The following is an 18391-nucleotide window of genomic DNA, read 5'->3' as shown; positions in this document are numbered from 1 at the left end:
TTACTCTGAAGCTGGACCTGCCTGTCCGCAGGACTACGTGCATCAACCGCAGACTGGAGGACCTTACATAAGCCGCACGGCAAGTCGCATGGCGATTTTGGATGATTTGTGACCTTTTTCTTTATTTTTAAACTTCTCAAATAAAGCATGAAGATTTTTATTCATCCATATTGGTGCTGAGTCCCACTCATTTTCTATTACCGTTTACTCTGAAGCTGGACCTGCCTGTCCGCAGGACTACGTGCATCAACCGCAGACTGGAGGACCGGACCTTACATAAGCCGCACGGCAAGTCGCATGGCGATTTTGGATGATTTGTGACCTTTTTCTTTATTTTTAAACTTCTCAAATAAAGCATGAAGATTTTTATTCATCCATATTGGTGCTGAGTCCCACTCATTTTCTATTACCGTTTACTCTGAAGCTGGACCTGCCTGTCCGCAGGACTACGTGCATCAACCGCAGACTGGAGGACCTTACATAAGCCGCACGGCAAGTCGCATGGCGATTTTGGATGATTTGTGACCTTTTTCTTTATTTTTAAACTTCTCAAATAAAGCATGAAGATTTTTATTCATCCATATTGGTGCTGAGTCCCACTCATTTTCTATTACCGTTTACTCTGAAGCTGGACCTGCCTGTCCGCAGGACTACGTGCATCAACCGCAGACTGGAGGACCTTACATAAGCCGCACGGCAAGTCGCATGGCGATTTTGGATGATTTGTGACCTTTTTCTTTATTTTTAAACTTCTCAAATAAAGCATGAAGATTTTTATTCATCCATATTGGTGCTGAGTCCCACTCATTTTCTATTACCGTTTACTCTGAAGCTGGACCTGCCTGTCCGCAGGACTACGTGCATCAACCGCAGACTGGAGGACCTTACATAAGCCGCACGGCAAGTCGCATGGCGATTTTGGATGATTTGTGACCTTTTTCTTTATTTTTAAACTTCTCAAATAAAGCATGAAGATTTTTATTCATCCATATTGGTGCTGAGTCCCACTCATTTTCTATTACCGTTTACTCTGAAGCTGGACCTGCCTGTCCGCAGGACTACGTGCATCAACCGCAGACTGGAGGACCTTACATAAGCCGCACGGCAAGTCGCATGGCGATTTTGGATGATTTGTGACCTTTTTCTTTATTTTTAAACTTCTCAAATAAAGCATGAAGATTTTTATTCATCCATATTGGTGCTGAGTCCCACTCATTTTCTATTACCGTTTACTCTGAAGCTGGACCTGCCTGTCCGCAGGACTACGTGCATCAACCGCAGACTGGAGGACCTTACATAAGCCGCACGGCAAGTCGCATGGCGATTTTGGATGATTTGTGACCTTTTTCTTTATTTTTAAACTTCTCAAATAAAGCATGAAGATTTTTATTCATCCATATTGGTGCTGAGTCCCACTCATTTTCTATTACCGTTTACTCTGAAGCTGGACCTGCCTGTCCGCAGGACTACGTGCATCAACCGCAGACTGGAGGACCTTACATAAGCCGCACGGCAAGTCGCATGGCGATTTTGGATGATTTGTGACCTTTTTCTTTATTTTTAAACTTCTCAAATAAAGCATGAAGATTTTTATTCATCCATATTGGTGCTGAGTCCCACTCATTTTCTATTACAGTCCAAACGAGCATGCGCTGTAGCCCAAAATTAAGACTTTGCCTCAGGAATGACACAGTCAGTCAGAGCATGCTCAGTTGGCGAAACACTGGAGTTAGGCTGCGGCTGGGGTAAATCGGCACACAGGAAGGAGCAACTGTGGAAACACTTTGTTCAATTGTGAGGGGAGTCATTTTGGAGTTTGGTGAGGAGTACCGTAACGCCAGTGAGCAGCATCCTGTGCCACAGACCAACATTCTTACAGTGCTGTCAATACTGTTTACCATGATAGGAGCGTAAAGTCTGTATTTATGGCAACTGGACATCACATTACCCGGGTACGGTAGGCTGTGCCCAGACAGTAATGCGTGCGTGCAACACTTTGTTTTATTATGAAAACACATATCTGTTCTGGGTAGGACGACTATATAGACAATCACACTTGCTGCCTCTGCACTGTCAAATTGTCACATACAGTTTAAATCATAGAGGGAGAGCGACACATGTTTGCATTGAATGTTGCTTTTCAATATTTACATGACTGTGTTGCAGAGCTGTGTGGTTTGCATTCACACTGTTATCATCTGCCTTATCTGTGAGGCTTCAGCTAACAAGGGTATTCAGGGTGGTGATGTGTTTTGTCTATGTTTAGGTAGATAACTGGGAAGCTCTTGTGATGCGCCACTAGTAAGTTGTCTTCGCACGCACACACACACACACACACACACAAACACAAACACACAATTACTGCTGCTACGCAGAGGGCTTAGCAAGCAGTAGGCAACCGAATAGATTATTCTATTATTTCAATTTAATGCATGGTTCTTATTGTTTGTTTTGGGAAAGTGAAAGAATCATTTATGAACCCAACTGCAAACAGTGCTTTTCATGTTGCGTGGTTTTGCTGCATACTGTGGATCCCACTAAATACAAGACTTAAAATGAAGCATAAGTCGCAAAGGGAATTTTACTGTGCTACAATGCGGCCTAGCGGGGCTGTGCAACCACCGCCTGCCCCATCACGTGTATCTGCGTGCTCTTCATCCTCTGTTACTGTGGGGACAGCAGTCACACATGCTTTTTCACACTGAACTTCCACCCCGTTACCCGTAAGCGGGAGTGTGATTGGCAGGTCGTCACTTGTTTTTAAGTGCAAACAGATGGTATTGTTGAGCTGTCAGACATCGAGAGAACCACCATTGGATGAAGGAAACATTATATCCATGCCTGCACCTTCGTGAAAGATTGGCTGGACTACCTGCAGTTAATTATTGCGTTCCACAAATGGAAAGGAGTGAAGAATGCACAGGTGTTGTACCTTGCTTGGCAGCAAAGGAACAATATCTTAGTATTCCAAACAATTTTAGGATGGCAGAAAAAGTGTCAGCTCTTTGGGCAAATTAAATAGCGTGGCAAAAGTGGGCAGGTGGGTACAGTGGCTGTGTTCTGTGTGTACCAGGACAGTAAAGAAAGCCTCACTTTCTATCCCTCCTAATGATGAAATGCAGCAAGGAATTCCCTGAGTTTGCTAGAAAAATAGCGTTGCAAAATATGCATGAGGGTATCATGCAGAGGTGCTAAAATAGCTTGGCACCTGTGGGGCACAAATGGAGTACAACAGCCACTTTTTGTATGCCACTAACTGGCAGCATATTTTGCTATTATTATAGCTTATTAAAAACAGAGCAGGAGGGTGTCATGCAGAGGTGCTGGAAATAGCTTGGCACCAGTGGGGCACAAATGGAGTACAACAGCCACTTTTTGTATGCCACAAACTGGCAGCATTTTTTGCTATTATTATAGCTTATTAAAAACAGAGCAGGAGGGTGTCATGCAGAGGTGCTAGAAATAGCTTGGCACCAGTGGGGCACAAATGGAGTACAACAGCCACTTTTTGGATGCCACTAACTGGCAGCATTTTTTGCTATTATTATAGCTTATTAAAAACAGAGCAGGAGGGTGTCATGCAGAGGTGCTAGAAATAGCTTGGCACCATTGGGGCACAAATGGAGTACAACAGCCACTTTTTGTATGCCACTAACTGGCAGCATTTTTTGCTATTATTATAGCTTATTAAAAACAGAGCAGGAGGGTGTAATGCAGAGGTGCTGGAAATAGCTTGGCACCAGTGGGGCACAAATGGAATACAACAGCCACTTTTTGTATGCCACTAACTGGCAGCATTTTTTGCTATTATTATAGCTTATTAAAAACGGAGCAGGAGGGTGTCATGCAGAGGTGCTAGAAATAGCTTGGACTAGTGGGGCACAAATGGAGTACAACAGCCACTTTTTGGATGCCACTAAGTTTAGTCAGTGTTGGCTAGTATAATGGCTTAGTAACAATGAGTCTGAGTGTGCAATTCAGAGGTGCTGCAAATAGATTTGCACTAGTGGGACACTAATGGAAGTCCAACAGCCACTTTTAGGATGCCACTAAGTTTCCTCAGTGTTTGCTTGTATAATGGCTTAGTAACAATGAGCTTGAGTGTGCAAAAGGCAGGAGGGTACAGTGGCAGGGTTGTGGGTCAGTGTACAGGAAAGGAAGCCTCACTTTCTATCCCTCCTAATGGGGAAATGCAGCGAGGAAGTCCCTGAGCTTAGCTACACAGACGCTGTTATCTTCTGTAGCTGTTAAAATCTGTTTCCACGGACCTGACTGTCACCTATGGCTCTGAGCCTGCTGTTATTAGCCCTTACAAGGGCTAATAGAAACTTCTATCCCTATTCTGTATAGCGCTGTGTGTAGAGAGTACACAGCAGTATCGGAGACAGGAGCTACGCCAGCGGTGACTGACACCCAAACGCAGAAGAGATATGGCGTCCAGACGGGCAGATACCCGTTTTTATAATGCAGGGACATGTAACATGGACATCCTATCACACATGCCGTTGCTTCTCTGGCTAAAAGTTCACTTAGCTGTGTGTGTGTCTGGGATTGGCTGACATGCTGGCCCGCCCCACTACACGCGCGCGCTTAGGGAAGGAAGACAAGGAAAAAAAAAAATGGCGATCGCCATTATCCCAGCAACAGTGATCTGAATGCGCTGTTCCCGCACACTATACACTGAAATTTCATAATAGTGTGAGTCACAGAGTGACTTACACTATTACAGCGGAAAGCCAGCTAGTAATTAGCTTGGCTTTTTGCTGCTAGAACAGTTCTCGAACGTAACTAGAACTATCGAGCTTTAGCAAAAAGCTCGAGTTCTAGTTCGATCTAGAACAGCCCCCAAAATCACTCGAACAGCGAACTGGAGAACCACGAACCACGCTCAACTCTACTGTTTAGGACCCTGTCATATGTTCTTCCCCTCGTTCTGAACCCCTAGCTATGCCTCTACCTGAAGGAAAATGTTGAACTTTGCTGACAGTATTTCTTTCATATTAGTTCCACCTTATAGATAACCTTGTATGTACACAAGTTTTATATACTTCTATTGACAACCTTATCTATGTTTTTGCCAATTACATTGTATATGATTTTATGTAGTTTTGAACATGAATGGACTTTGGCAATGCAATAAAAAATAACCAAATAACAATAACTTACCTTCTGTTTACTTTTGCCATCTGAATTTCATCTTTGTACCAGGTTATTTTTGAGTCACTTAAAATATTGAAGAACTGACACCAGAGTTTTAAATTCCCAGAGGCATCAGAAAATTGCTCTGCTCGAATCTTTCGTATCACTTGTGGAGCTAAAGGAAGAGATTGAGAAGATTATAGGACTCATGAAACATAAATACTGGTAATAGTTCAACTGTATGTTTCTACTCACCTGGACATTTAAGCTGGCCATACACAAATTAATAATGTCAGCTGAACCTACTGAATTTTGGCATCAGATGACGATCTGTAAGGGTCTGCTAACTCTAACAACCCTAGATTTCAATTACAATAGATATACTGTACATTATTTTTATGCGGTTTCATGGCTATACAATTAAATACCTTCTTTTGAAATCAATGTCAGAAGATATTGGTCTACATAATTAATTCCCATAATTGCGCATATTGTGAAAACAATAAGGCTAGATTCACATCAAGTTTGAGCTCCAAATCAGAGGTTCCATTGGGCTTACATCTGAAGCCCTGGATAATTGGATTCAGGAGTATGCGCTGAGGGGGTTACTGATGCAGACAAAGTCACTCTCTGCTCTGTCGGACATCATTTTCGGCTGCAAAACACAGTCGATCACACCTTGGTGCCTGACCCATATAATCGGATATGGCTGAAAATGATGTCTGACAGAGCACACAGAGACTCCATCTACTTTATTATGAAAACCTAAAAAAGCCCAAAGCATAAAGAAAGTGGCTCTACTCAAAGTAATAGAAACCTATAATGGAAGAGAGTATAATAAGCCAAGAAAAACATGTAAAAAGAGAAAAAATCTTTATTTAAACATACAGTATTGGAAAATGATTAAAGAGGAAGAGGTCACTAGCAGAAAGGTCCAAGGTTGTCAAAGCAAAATGAATGTGATTAATCCAATGTTGCAGATGTAATACATAATTATTTCACAATATCCAGGCACATAAAAATGGGAGGAGTCAGGCAGCAGAGTCCAGAATAGTAACAATCCAAATATGGTGCATATAGTAGAGTTCAATTCATCTCTATAGCATCTACATAGTACATATTATAAATAAAGGATACAATTAATCCTAAAACAGAAAATAATTTAGATGCCATCGAAAAAATGTACATATATGAGGGCATATATTCAATTATTGTAGAAGGTACTGGACTTAAACTGCCCAAAAAATGGGGGACAAAGATATCGTCCAAAAGAAAAAGAGCTCCAAGGAAGGACAGTTAGAATGGATTCAGCAGGTGAATGTTGGATGGGGGAAAATCCAACATAAAATCAAAAACATTAGTGGTTCCCAAGCCTACAAACTAGCTTCCACAGAGGGAATTTTGTCCAAACAAGGACACCAACATGGTGCATAATGGTTAATAATAAGCCCAGCCACAAAATTGTCAGGGGAACAATAAACATTATACTACTGAGAGATATAAATCCAAGTTAGAGTAAAGGCCACGTCTCACTAAGCGACATCGCTAGTGACATCGCTGCTGAGGCATGGTTTTTCTGACGCAACAGCGATTTTGCTAGCGATGTCGCTGTGTGTGACATCCAGCAACGACCTGGCCCCTGCTGTGAGGTCGCCGGTCGTTGCTGAATGTCCTGGACCATTTTCTTCAAAGGCGATGTCCTGCTGGGCAGAACGTATCACTATGTTTGACACTGTGTGACAGGGTCCCAATGACAGCAGAGATCGTTATACAGGTCGCTACTGCAACCTGTATCGTTACTGAGTGGTTGGTAAGGTCTGACTGTGTGACATCTCATCTCACCAGCGACTTACCAGTGATCCTTATCAGGTCGCATCGTTTTCAGCATCGCTGGTAAGTTGCTAAATGTGACAGGACTTTGGAGGTAAACCCCGACAGACTCAGATATGGGGATCAAATGCAATGTTATCCAGGCTTTAGATTCATACACTTTTGCACATATAGAGTGCTTAGCAGCAAACAAATGTTTGACCCAGAATAAGATTCAAAACCCTGAATGAGAAGTTTCTGCGTGATGCGAACTTGAATTTAGTTCCTGAAAATTCTGAACAAAACTATTTATAATGGTCAGATAGTTCACTATACCCAGAGAACATCCTGTATTAAGTTGTGACAAAAAAGTACATAAGGGCAGTTAATTAACTGAAAGATATGTGTATTTACGTCATATGGTTACTACTCCAACTTCTCTTATTTCATCAGGTGACCACTTCCCTTATTCCTACGCTCAATACTTCACATATGCTAATTATGTAGTTTTGAAAAGCTTGATGAGCAATAGGTTATATTGGCATTATTGTCCAATTTACATGCCACCCCCATATGTATTCATTTCCTGTTTGACATTTTCAGAAATTTTGGGAACAGATCAGAAGTAAGGAATATTATTCTATTTATCCAAAAATCTGTAAAAAGAAAGAAAAAACGTCTTTTAAGACTATTAAAGACAACCATATACATTAGATTTCAGTTGATAGTGATGTTCCATAGTGATCGCATTAACTTTCCTCAGAAATTACTGAAACCTAGACCTAAAAACTTTCAGATGCCAATTTCAATAACCAGCATAATGTCCTTCCTCCCATGTTGTCTTTTGTCATTCCTTTCCCTTATGTCCTCCATGGTAACAGTATGGAAAATTGCCACTGGGAGCACCGATTGCGGTCAACATTATTTCTCTAAATTTAACATTTACATAGAATCAAAAGAATTCACAGTTTGATAAGTGGTCGACTCGCAGTCAAATTCTTATATACAGTACTGGTTAAGCGTTTGAACACACCTGTTCATGCATTGCTTTTCCTTGTTCTTATTGGAATGGAAATTCAGACTGAAAGTAGCAAAATACGAAGGAACATATAGGAAGACAAGGAGTAAAGAAACTTTTATGAAAGAAACCAGAATGTGTATTAAACTTTAGATTTCTCAAAATAACCCCCTTTTACTCTGATGAGAGTTTAACACACCTTTGGTATTCTCTCACACAGCTTTATCAAATAGTCATCTGGAATGCTTTTCCAACAGTCTTGAAGGAGTTCCCAAAGATGCTGAGCACTTGCTAGTTACAGTAGTTTGCCTTGAGTCTGTTGTCTAACTCAGAGGTCCCCAACTCCAGTCCTCAAGGCCCACCAACAGTGCAGGTTTTTGAGATTTCCTTAGTATTGCACAGGTGTTAATGTAATTACCTGCCCAGGTGCTGGTTCCAACAGCAGTGCAATGCTAAGGAAATCCTGAAAACATGCACTGTTGGTGGGCCTGGAGTTGGGGAACCCTGGTCTAACTCCCCCCAAACTATCCCGCTTGTGTTGAAATCAGGCAGCTGATTGTGAAGGCTATGTCATCAGATCTATGACTCCATCCTTCTCCTTCATTGGTCACATATGCCTTATATTGGTTGGAGGTGTGTGTTTGGGTCATTATCCTGTTGCATCCCAAATGATGGCCCCACTAAGCTCAAACCATTTGGCTCATCAAATCTTCTCCTCTATACTTTACAGTGAGCACAACATATTTAACCCCTTCACGACCATGGACGGATATATCCATCATGGAGCATGTCCTGTTAAGCCCCGCCCCCTGCCGCGGGCAGGCAGCGGCGGTCGGCACACATATCAGCTGTTTTCGACAGCTGACATGTGTGCCTGCATGTTGCGAGTGGAATCGCTTCCACTCACAACAATTAACCCCTTAAATCTCGCTGCCAAAGTCTGGCAGTGAGATCTATATGCGCGCGGCCATGATTTTTACTTACCGCCGCCCCCCACCGGAAGTCACGTGCGTGATCATGTGACTTTCGGTGTTTGCCATCGTAGCACAGGGTCATGTGAGGACGCCTGCAGCTATGAAATTTTACTTTTATTTTCCCTCGGCCGGGAGCAGAGGGAAACAGGAAGTGACTGAATCTGCTGTTTACAGCTGTATAGCTATGATCAGCAGATAGATAAGAGCGATCGGATTGCTGATCGCTATAGCCCCCTAGGGGGACTAGTAAAATAAAAAAAAAAATTAAAAAAAGTTTTAAAAAATAAAAATAAAAAACCCCCTAAAAGTTCAAATCACCCCCCTTTCCCCCCATTGAAAATTAAAGGGTTAAAAAATAAATAAATATACACATATTTGGTATTGCCGCATTCAGAAATGCCAGATCTATCAAAATATAAAATCAATTAATCTGATTGGTAAACGGCGTAGTGGCAAAAAAATTCCAAATGCCAAAATTACGTTTTTTGGTCGCCGCAAGTTTTACGCAAAATGCAATAACAGGCAATCAAAATGTAGCATCTGCGCAAAGATGGTACCATTAGAAACGTCAGCTCGAGATGCAAAAAATAAGTCATCACTGAGCTATAGATCCCAAAAAATGAGAACACTACGGGTTTCGGAAAATGGCGCAAAACGTGCGCCACTTTTAATGGACGAGCTTGTGAATTTTTTTTAACCCCTTAGATACAAGTAAATCTATACATGTTTGGTGTCTACAAACTCGTACCGACCTCAAGCATCATACCCACACATCAGTTTTACCATATAGTGAACACCGTGAATAAAAATCCCAAAAACTATTGTGCCATCACACTTTTTTTGCAGTTTTTCCACACTTGGAATTTTTTTGCTGTTTTCCAGTACACCATATGGTAAAACTTATGATTTCATTTAAAAGTACAACTTGTCCCGCAAAAAACAAGCCCTCATATGGCAAAATTGACAGAAAAATAAAAAAGTTACGGCTCTCGGAAGAAGGGGAGCAAAAAACAAAAACGGAAAGTGCCCCGGGGCTGAAGGGGTTAAATACCGTCCGCTCACCTTATCTGTGTTTCAAATATACAAGGCAGTTGATAGCAAAAATCACAAATTTTGACTCCTCACCAGACCACAGTACAGATTTTCACTAATCTAATGTACAGTCCTTGTGTTGCTTGGCGCAAACAAGTCTCTTGTTGTTTGTAGTTTTCAATAGTAGCTTATTTACAGCAATTCAAAACTAAAGTCCTGATTCTCTCAATCTCCTCTGGACAGTGGATGTGGAAATGTGTCTGCTTCTTGATGTCTGTACATCATTTATGAGGACTGTTATTTGAGGTTCTGTCATTTTGGAGTTTCCTGAGTTGGTAACTCTGATTAACCAATTGTAACGCCTGCCTGGATCAACAGACTCAGACAGGCTGTAATGGACAGGCTAGAGGGAAGCCACTCGCCAAGCAGGACCCCCAGAACCCTGAAACCCTTTAACCCCTATACAGGGATTTGGAATTACACAGGGCCCTGGAGATCACTACCTGTGGAAGGCTGCAGTCTGAGAGAGTAGTCGTCAGGCAGGGTCAAACCAGGAATTGCGGAACAGGGACAGAATCGGCAGGCAAAGACGTAATCAGAAACAAGCAGAGGTCAAAACCGGATTGGGCAGCAAGGTACAAAAACAGCAGGCAGGAGGGTAGTCAGGAAACAAGCGGTAATCAGCACACGAAATCACAGGACGAAACAGGAGCCATAATTCTCAGAACTATCTCTGGCAGTGGTCAGCAGACAGGAGGGGAATTAAAAAGGGTGTGGTGTCTTCCCATAGGCTGTAGCTAAATGATGGTACCTCAGCTGGGAGACACCCGCTACCTACAGTCAGCCAGTGGCACTGCAGATCCCCAGGAAACCCAGACCAGTGGATGAACAGAGCCTGCGCCCACCGGCGCCGCTGGCATCGACTCCTCTCCCATCACCAGCACCATCCACGGCAGGAACACGGCATCGCCTGGCGATCGGAGCAGAAGCCTATGGAGCGGACTCCGGTGGTGACGTAACACCTATCTTCTGTAATGAGACTGTGCATGGTAGGCTTGCAGCTCCATATAGAACTTTCATGGACAGGTTTTCTGCTAGAAACTTGGTATACCAGATCCCAGGAATTACCTTGGTCTTCATTCTTTAATCCCTATACAGAAATGTGGCCTTACTTTCATGGCTCGACTTTGGACCTTGATCTGGTGACCCCTGGTTATGTGGTTGGTTTCCATCTCTGTTGGATCACAGCCTGTTTTGTCTCGGACCAAATGATTTTAGTTCTCTTGTCTTTCCCTTCCTTTGTCTTTCCTTTCTGTTTTATTTCTACTCAGGTGCATTCACATCCTCATTTTATTTGCCCTATCACATCTTTGGAGGAGCTATTTATTCTTGCCATCCACGTGCCTTCAACGCTGGCTATATTGCAAGACTGGTGGATGTTTGGAGTCCCAGTTCCTCAGTTTAGGATAATCCTTCTGAGTTATCACTTTTGATTTTCCCTGCAGTTTGTTTGTGTGCTTTCCTTTCCAAGATTTTAGTATACTGTTTTATATAGGATTTGCAGAGGTTCTACTTATTCCGTAAGTCTCTTTTGGTTTCTTTCAGTTTCCTCCATCTTCCCTGTATGATGGTGTGTACACATCTTTACACTTGTTTTATGTTTATTGGTGTTTTTGGAGCATTACTAACAGAAAGTACAAGTAAACTACCGTATATTTTTATCAGTTTGTGAAATATGATGGGTATCTGAAAGGAAGAAGATAGTTTTAAATTGAAAGCTACTGGGTTGGCAACTTCAGTTATTTTATATGGAGGAATAAACCTGGGTTCTAGTTTAGTGAAGGGGATCTTAAGTTTCATATTTTTAGTGGATAACCACCCCTTGTCCCCAACCCCAAAACATGGCCATTCCTTAAATCTTTTATGAGCAGAAGTCTATCTGCTCTTTGTCTTATTCAGGATTTTCTTGCTCTCAGACTAGATAAAGCTTTAATTTATCTACGGATTGATTATGTGCCGCCCCGCGCATTACCTTCAGGTGCAGGTCATCGCAGGGTCGCCACAGGCTTGGAGATCTTCTGGTCACAGGTAAGTTGATTTCTATTGAATTCGTGACGCCACTCCCGGTTTTGCGGTCAAGGCGACCGCCACTGCAGATTAGGGGACGCCTGGGGCTGATGTTGGATGCAGTTAGATGTAGTGGCCTCCCGAGAGTGAGGCTGGCCCCAGGGCCCGGTTTGGATGTGTGGAACCACAGGTCGCAGAATGACTCACACGCACAACAAGAATGTCTTTCAGGGTTTTTACTCACGTCAGATGGCAGGGGATGAGTAACCCTGGCAATGCTGTGATGTTCTAACTAGGGGACCGGGCTCCTTCAGGCTGACTTGTGAGGGTGGCTACTGTCTCGCCTTCCTAGCCCTTGTGTTTTTGTGGTGACCCCGACCTGAAGCCCTGCTGGGATCACCCAGGGTTGTTGCTTCTGCCTGTTCTCCCCTTTTTCGGCCCGTCTGCTTTTAGCCTGGAACAGGTCACTGCGGCTGCTTGCCTCTTATGAACTATGGGCCCTCTTGTTGCTACGTGGCTCCGGACTCTGTGGTGTTATGGTGGAGGGTATGAAGTACCCCCACCTGCAGGTTGAGCAGGCCAACTGTATGGCCCCTGCTCTGGGGACCTGTAACCCTGTGCGCGCCTATTCCTCACCTGGCAGTCCTCATACTCAGCCACCCCTTTGCACTCCAGCCTTGGGTGGATTTCGGACAGCACTCCCAGGTGACCGTTCTCCCCCGTCAGTAACCACTGCACCTGCGGTGTCTGACTAGTGACAGCCTCCAGGTTTCCTCCTTGCGACTTCTCTGCCTGAGCTCCACTGACTAACTGGCTCACTACTGCCTTACCTCTGTGCCTGCCTCCGCAACTCAGCAACTAGACTCTCTACCACACCCCTTGAATGGAGATGGGGGCCACGCCCCCTCCTGGATTGCCCAGGGGTCCCTTCAAAGGTCAATGTGGGAGACCTGGTTACTATGCGCCTGTGTAACCACACCCCGGTCAGCCTTCTGGATTACCTGTGTTGTACTGCCCCCAGCATGGGTGCAGTACTCAGTGGTGCCTGACCAGGTCAGGGGCGCCACATTCCCCCTTAGTTATCAACAGCACGTCCTCGGGCTGCAAGACAAACATTTTAAATGAATAAAACAGTAAAACATGTAAAAACATTGTAAAAACATTTTAAAACATACCAGGTACCATACATCACCACCCTCCACCCACAAGTCCGTTACCCACCCAAAACCCTCTCAGGAGGCAGGTCACCGGTCCTTTTAGCAACCAGGTCTGGGCCATCTGTTTCCCCAGACCTTTCCTCCAATCTTCCTCTCCTGGGGCTGGTGGTTGAAGGCAAGCCCCTTCCCGTCGAGCCGCATCTTTGGCCTCTTCTGGCAGCAATGTAGAGGCGGCTTTCTCAGCCGGTGTTGTTACCGGGTATGCCTGCTTTGTGGAGCCGCGCCTTCGGCCTCTTCTGGCAGGAATGTAGAGGTGGCATCCACAGTCAGTCCAGGCAGGATATGCTCTCTGGTCACAGACGAGCCAGGCCCCTAAACAGGCGTGCTCTGGTGGTGGTACCAAAAGGTAACTATCATATACTGCGAGAGTTTGTGGCTATAGCCAGTTCATAGCCTTATGGTCTGTAAAAGTGCACAAAGCCAGGTGCAAAATGAATTTTTAAAGGGTTTCTCACAACAGTACTTGTGGACACATTACTTGAACTTTTCCTAAACTGGAACGTTGCAAACATTTCAAAACTGGTAACTTCTTACTGCATTCTTTACATGGAATCTTCTTTCTTACCAGGGCTTTGGTCTGTAGGGTTGTGGCACCTGTCATTCTCCACATCTCTGTCGTCGCCTGTAGTGGTATCTTCAACTTGTTCTTTGTCTGTTCTTTCCTCTGTTTCTCTTTCTTGGCTTACTTGCTTTGGGGGTTGGGTAGGAACTGTTGAGCTGCAATACGGATTCTTGGGTCATGGTGTAACATCTAACGCAAACCAGCCATGTTCTCCTTGGTGTTTAGTGAACTCAACCAGGTCTCCCATGTGCAGGTTTCTTCCAGGATGTCCTCTTGGCAACTGGGCTCTTACATCCCTCCTACTTACAAAGATGCCTTCTCTGACACCAGGTGCGACAATGAAGCCGTATCCCGACTTAAGGCTGAATTCTTCGACCACTCCACAGCAAAGGGGTCCTCTTTCTTGGTGGCGGGCTTTTCTGAATGCCTGTTTGTCTTGTAAGTACCGTGCTGTGACATCTTCCCTATACCGATCTGGGGACTGCTGTATTGCGGTCTGTTTTGCTCTGGCGCGGCGCCGTGCTCTGCTTGTGGGACTTTTCTTTACTGCGGGCTCCCAGGCTACATACATGCGCGGTATCGTGATGGCCAGCGCTTCGTCTTCAGAGGGGGACGTCAGGCTCTCCTCATCCCAGCGGTAGTACGGTAGCATTTCTGGCTCCGGGCCCCCTTCAATCACACATGGTGCTGCGTCCTCCTCCGATGGGTTCGACTCCTCAGCCTCCTGGCCTCCCCTCCCCCTTAGTTCTCCTGACCACTACTCTGGTGGCAGCGCTGGGGACAGGCTTCCCTCCTCGGGACAGGGCGGAGGGCCTTCAGCCGTGGGAGTCACTGGGGCCGCTCTGAATGAGCGCCTGGGGAGTAGATAGCAATCCACCATGTCTTTAGGGAACCGCGCCTCCAGATCCGCCTAAAATTTTAAGAACTCAGGGTCTTCTCCTAGCGGGGAGGCAGGACCCGGGCACCTGGGCAGTGGCTGGGGTGCAGTGACTGCTTAGGCCTGGCAGGCCGGGGTAGATGGCCTTGTGGCCTGGTCTTGGCGGGCCGGGCTGGGCGTCGCTGCTGGGGCTTGGTCTTGGCGGGCCGAGCCTGGTGTGGCTGCGGCCTGGTCTTGGTGGGCCGAGCCTAGCGTGGCTGCAGCCTGGTCTTGGTGAGCCGGGCTGGGCGTCGCTACTTCGGTCGTCTCTACAGGGACCGCGGGTTTCGCAGCGTGGGCCATGGCGGGCATCGCCTCCGGGGGCGCAGCAGGGATCTTCGCGGGCATGGTAGCGTGGCGCGGCGCAGGCATCGCAGCCGCCTCACGTCGGGACAGCGCTGGTGGGGTCAGTGCTCTCACGAGGGCAGGGGTAACACTGAACTCACTCATTGGCAGCATCATCGGTGTCTGGGTGGTCGCCGCCCGGCGTGGCACTTGTCGCGCGGTCCACCTCTCGTAGGCCCGAACCACTGTAGCCATCTCCCGGAGCTCGGTGCGTCCTTCCCTGAGCTGCTGCACGATCCTGGCCTCCAGCCGGTCACAGAACTGGGCAAGCTTCCAGTCCCACCAGGCAGCGGAGCCTGGTACCGGATCGCTGTCTGCACGACCTTCCATCTTCACTTCCTGCTGCTCTGTCTCTTCCCGCTGTCTCTGGACAACTCTGCCTCCATCACTTGCGAGGTCAGGACGCTGCAGGGGTTCTATGGGTAGCCACACTTCTTCGTGAGCGGTAACTTCTTTCAGCACAGGCTTCTGTTGTTCTTTGGTGCGCTTTTCATGGTGGCAATATGGCGGCGCTTCAAACTTTTTAAGTGGACCGCCAAGGCAAATGGTCACCTGTCTTAACAGGTCTAGTCCTTATCCTGTTCATGACGCCAGAATATGTGCCGCCCCACGCATTACCTTCAGGTGCAGGTCGTCGCAGGGTCGCCACAGGCTTGGAGATCTTCTGGTCACAGGTAAGTTGATTTCTATTGAATTCGTGACTCCACTCTCGGTATTGCGGTCAAGGCGACCGCCACTGCAGATTAGGGGATGGCTGGGGCTGATGTTGGATGCAATTAGATGTAGTGGCCTCTCGAGAGTGAGGCTGGCCCAGGGCCCGGTTTGGATGTGTGGAACCACAGGTTGCAGAATGACTCACACACACAATAAGAATGTCTTTCAGGGGTTTTACTCACGTCAGATGGCAGGGGTGAGTAACCCAGGCAATGCTGTGATGTTCTAAGTAGGGAACCGGGCTCCTTCAGGCTGACTTGTGAGGGTGGCTACTGACTCGCCTTCCTAGCCCTTGTGTTTTTGTGGTGACCCCGACCTGAAGTCCTGCTGGCATCACCCAGGGAAGTTGCTTCTTCCTGTTCTCCCCTTTTTCGGCCCGTCTGCTTGTAGCTTGGAACCCCGTGCGGGCCTGGTCCTCGCCTGGCAGTCCTCATACTCAGCCACCCCTTTACACTCCAGCCTTGGGTGGATTTCGGGTGGCACTCCCAGGTGACCGTTCTCCCCCATCAGTAACCACTGCACCTGCGGTGTCTGACTAGTGACATCCTCCGGGTTTCCTCCTTGCGACTTCTCTGCCTGAGCTCCACTGACTGACTGGCTCACTACTTCCTCCCCTCTGTGCCTGCCTCCGCAACTTAGCAACCAGACTCTCTACCATACCCCTTGAGTGGAGATGGAGGCCACGCCCACTCCTGGATTCCCCAGGGGTTCCTTCAAAGGTCAATGTGGGAGACCTGGTTACTATGCGCCTGTGTAACCACACCCCGGTCATCCTTCTGGATTACCTGTGTTGTACTGCCCCCAGCATGGGTGCAGTACTCAGTGGTGCCTGACCAGGTCAGGGGCGCCACAATTAGTATTTGAAGTATACAATACAGAGGCCAAAAAAGAACCAAACTGAGGGTGATACACAAGACTACAGCAGAACAGGGAGGTCTTAATTAGACTATCGATATTGTTTACTGAAAATTCAATAGCAGTAGTTTTCATAGGAAAAAAATAAGCCACGATCTGTTGCCACTTCTCTTAAACAAAATTTGATTCACAAGTACAATTAAAAAAAAAGCCTTAAGCCACACATTCTTACTAGTCATGATAATCAAAATAAGAGGAATAATTTTGCAGAAATAGTTGTGTGCCTAGGTTGGCATTCTTGGACTAACTAGGCCCTGACTTTTCTATGGCAAAGTTTGTCTTGGGCAAGCATGTATCTGATGACTAGACTTTTCACAGTAGTTATATTTATCCAGCTTTAATAGCTTGACCTGTTGATGGGACTGAGTCACTGCAATCTGTTGAATTGGCTGCTCAGTAAGAGTAGTTGCCACATGGGTTTTGGAAGGAGGTGCAGAGTCAGTGGTAAGTTCCTGTCTGTATTTGCACAACCGCCTATCCAGTTTTGCTGCCTCCATCATGAACAGGTGTGTCCAAATTTTTGATCAGTAGTGTTCATCAGTTGCAACATTAAAATCACCTGATAAATATTGTGCAGGATCCTCATGTAGTCAAAAGAGCCCATCAAGGCATTGGCTCATTAAAAATGCTGAAGGTGTTATTTTCGCAGATCCTTTAGCTTCTGTTAGTTGTAAAGTTAAGTCTCCATGGATCAGTCATTCCAATACCTTCTACAGATTCTTAAACTAATTGAGAGCTGGGTAGTTTGGAGGCCAAGTCAGCAACTTGGATTCCGTCATAAACTTCAAACCATTACTACCAATAGAGAATTGCATTGCATGAAAGTGTATATTTTTCTGCATCCACAGGAATGTAAGGACCCAAAGTTTCCCAGCAGAACATTGCCCAGAGTATGACCCTTTTTTGCTGGCTTTACTTCTGCTAATAATGTATCCTGGTGTCAGGTACATAACACACATTCACTTGAGGTCTAAAAGCACAGTATGAACAATGTTAACTTGCAATAGACTGTACGTTTTACACCTTTTGTACAGCCAGTATTACCTTTCCAATAATGTGTTCTACATTAGGTAGCAAAGTAAGGCCAAACAGGTTAAGGCCCCGTCACACTAAGCAACATCGCTAGCAACATCGCTGGTAACGAACAACTTTTGTGACGTTGCTAGCGATGTTGCTGTGTGTGACATCCAGCAACAACCTGGCCCCTGCTGTGAGGTCGTTGGTTGTTGCTGAATGTCCTGGGCCATTTTTTAGTTGTTGCTGTCCTGCTGTGAAGCACAGATCGCTGTGTGTGACAGCGAGACAGCAACAACTAATGTGCAGTGAGCAGGAGCCGGCTTCTGCTGAGGCTGGTAACTAATGTAAACATCGGGTAACCAAGAAGCCCTGTCCTTGGTTACCCGATATTTACCTTTGATACCAGCCTCCTCCGCTCTCACTGCCTGTGCTGCCGGCTCCTGCTCTGTGCACAGATAGCTGCAGCACACATCAGGCAATTAACCCCATGTGTGCTGTAACTAGGAGAGCAAGGAGCCAGCGCTCAGTGTGCGCTGCTCCCTGCTCTGTGCACATTTAGCTGCAGCACACATCGGGTTAATTAACCTGATGTGTGCTGTAACTAGGAGACTGGGGGCTGGTCACTGGTTGCTGGTGAGCTCACCAGCAACTCGTGTAGCCACGCTC

At 45.9% G+C, this 18391-nt stretch overlaps 2 protein-coding genes across 5 annotated transcripts in view; one reads left to right on the top strand and one right to left on the bottom strand.

The window, feature by feature from the left end:
• Nucleotides 1-18391, bottom strand: part of ALPK3 (alpha kinase 3) — a 311388-nt gene that overhangs the window by 40344 nt on the left and 252653 nt on the right. For all 4 annotated transcript variants that reach the window (XM_075345487.1, XM_075345486.1, XM_075345489.1 and 1 more), the window contains one exon: nt 5167-5314. In XM_075345487.1, the coding sequence (XP_075201602.1) occupies nt 5167-5314 (148 nt within the window). The remainder of the gene's footprint in view (nt 1-5166; nt 5315-18391) is intronic.
• The window catches only part of SLC28A1 (solute carrier family 28 member 1), a 300208-nt gene that overhangs the window by 237692 nt on the left and 44125 nt on the right, over nt 1-18391 (top strand). The gene's annotated exons all lie outside the window — the stretch shown is intronic.

This window comes from Anomaloglossus baeobatrachus, chromosome 4 (assembly GCF_048569485.1).
Source record: "Anomaloglossus baeobatrachus isolate aAnoBae1 chromosome 4, aAnoBae1.hap1, whole genome shotgun sequence".
Classification (NCBI taxonomy): domain Eukaryota; kingdom Metazoa; phylum Chordata; class Amphibia; order Anura; family Aromobatidae; genus Anomaloglossus; species Anomaloglossus baeobatrachus.
Note: the sequence above shows the minus strand (reverse complement) of the source record. Positions and strands in the feature narration are given on the sequence as shown.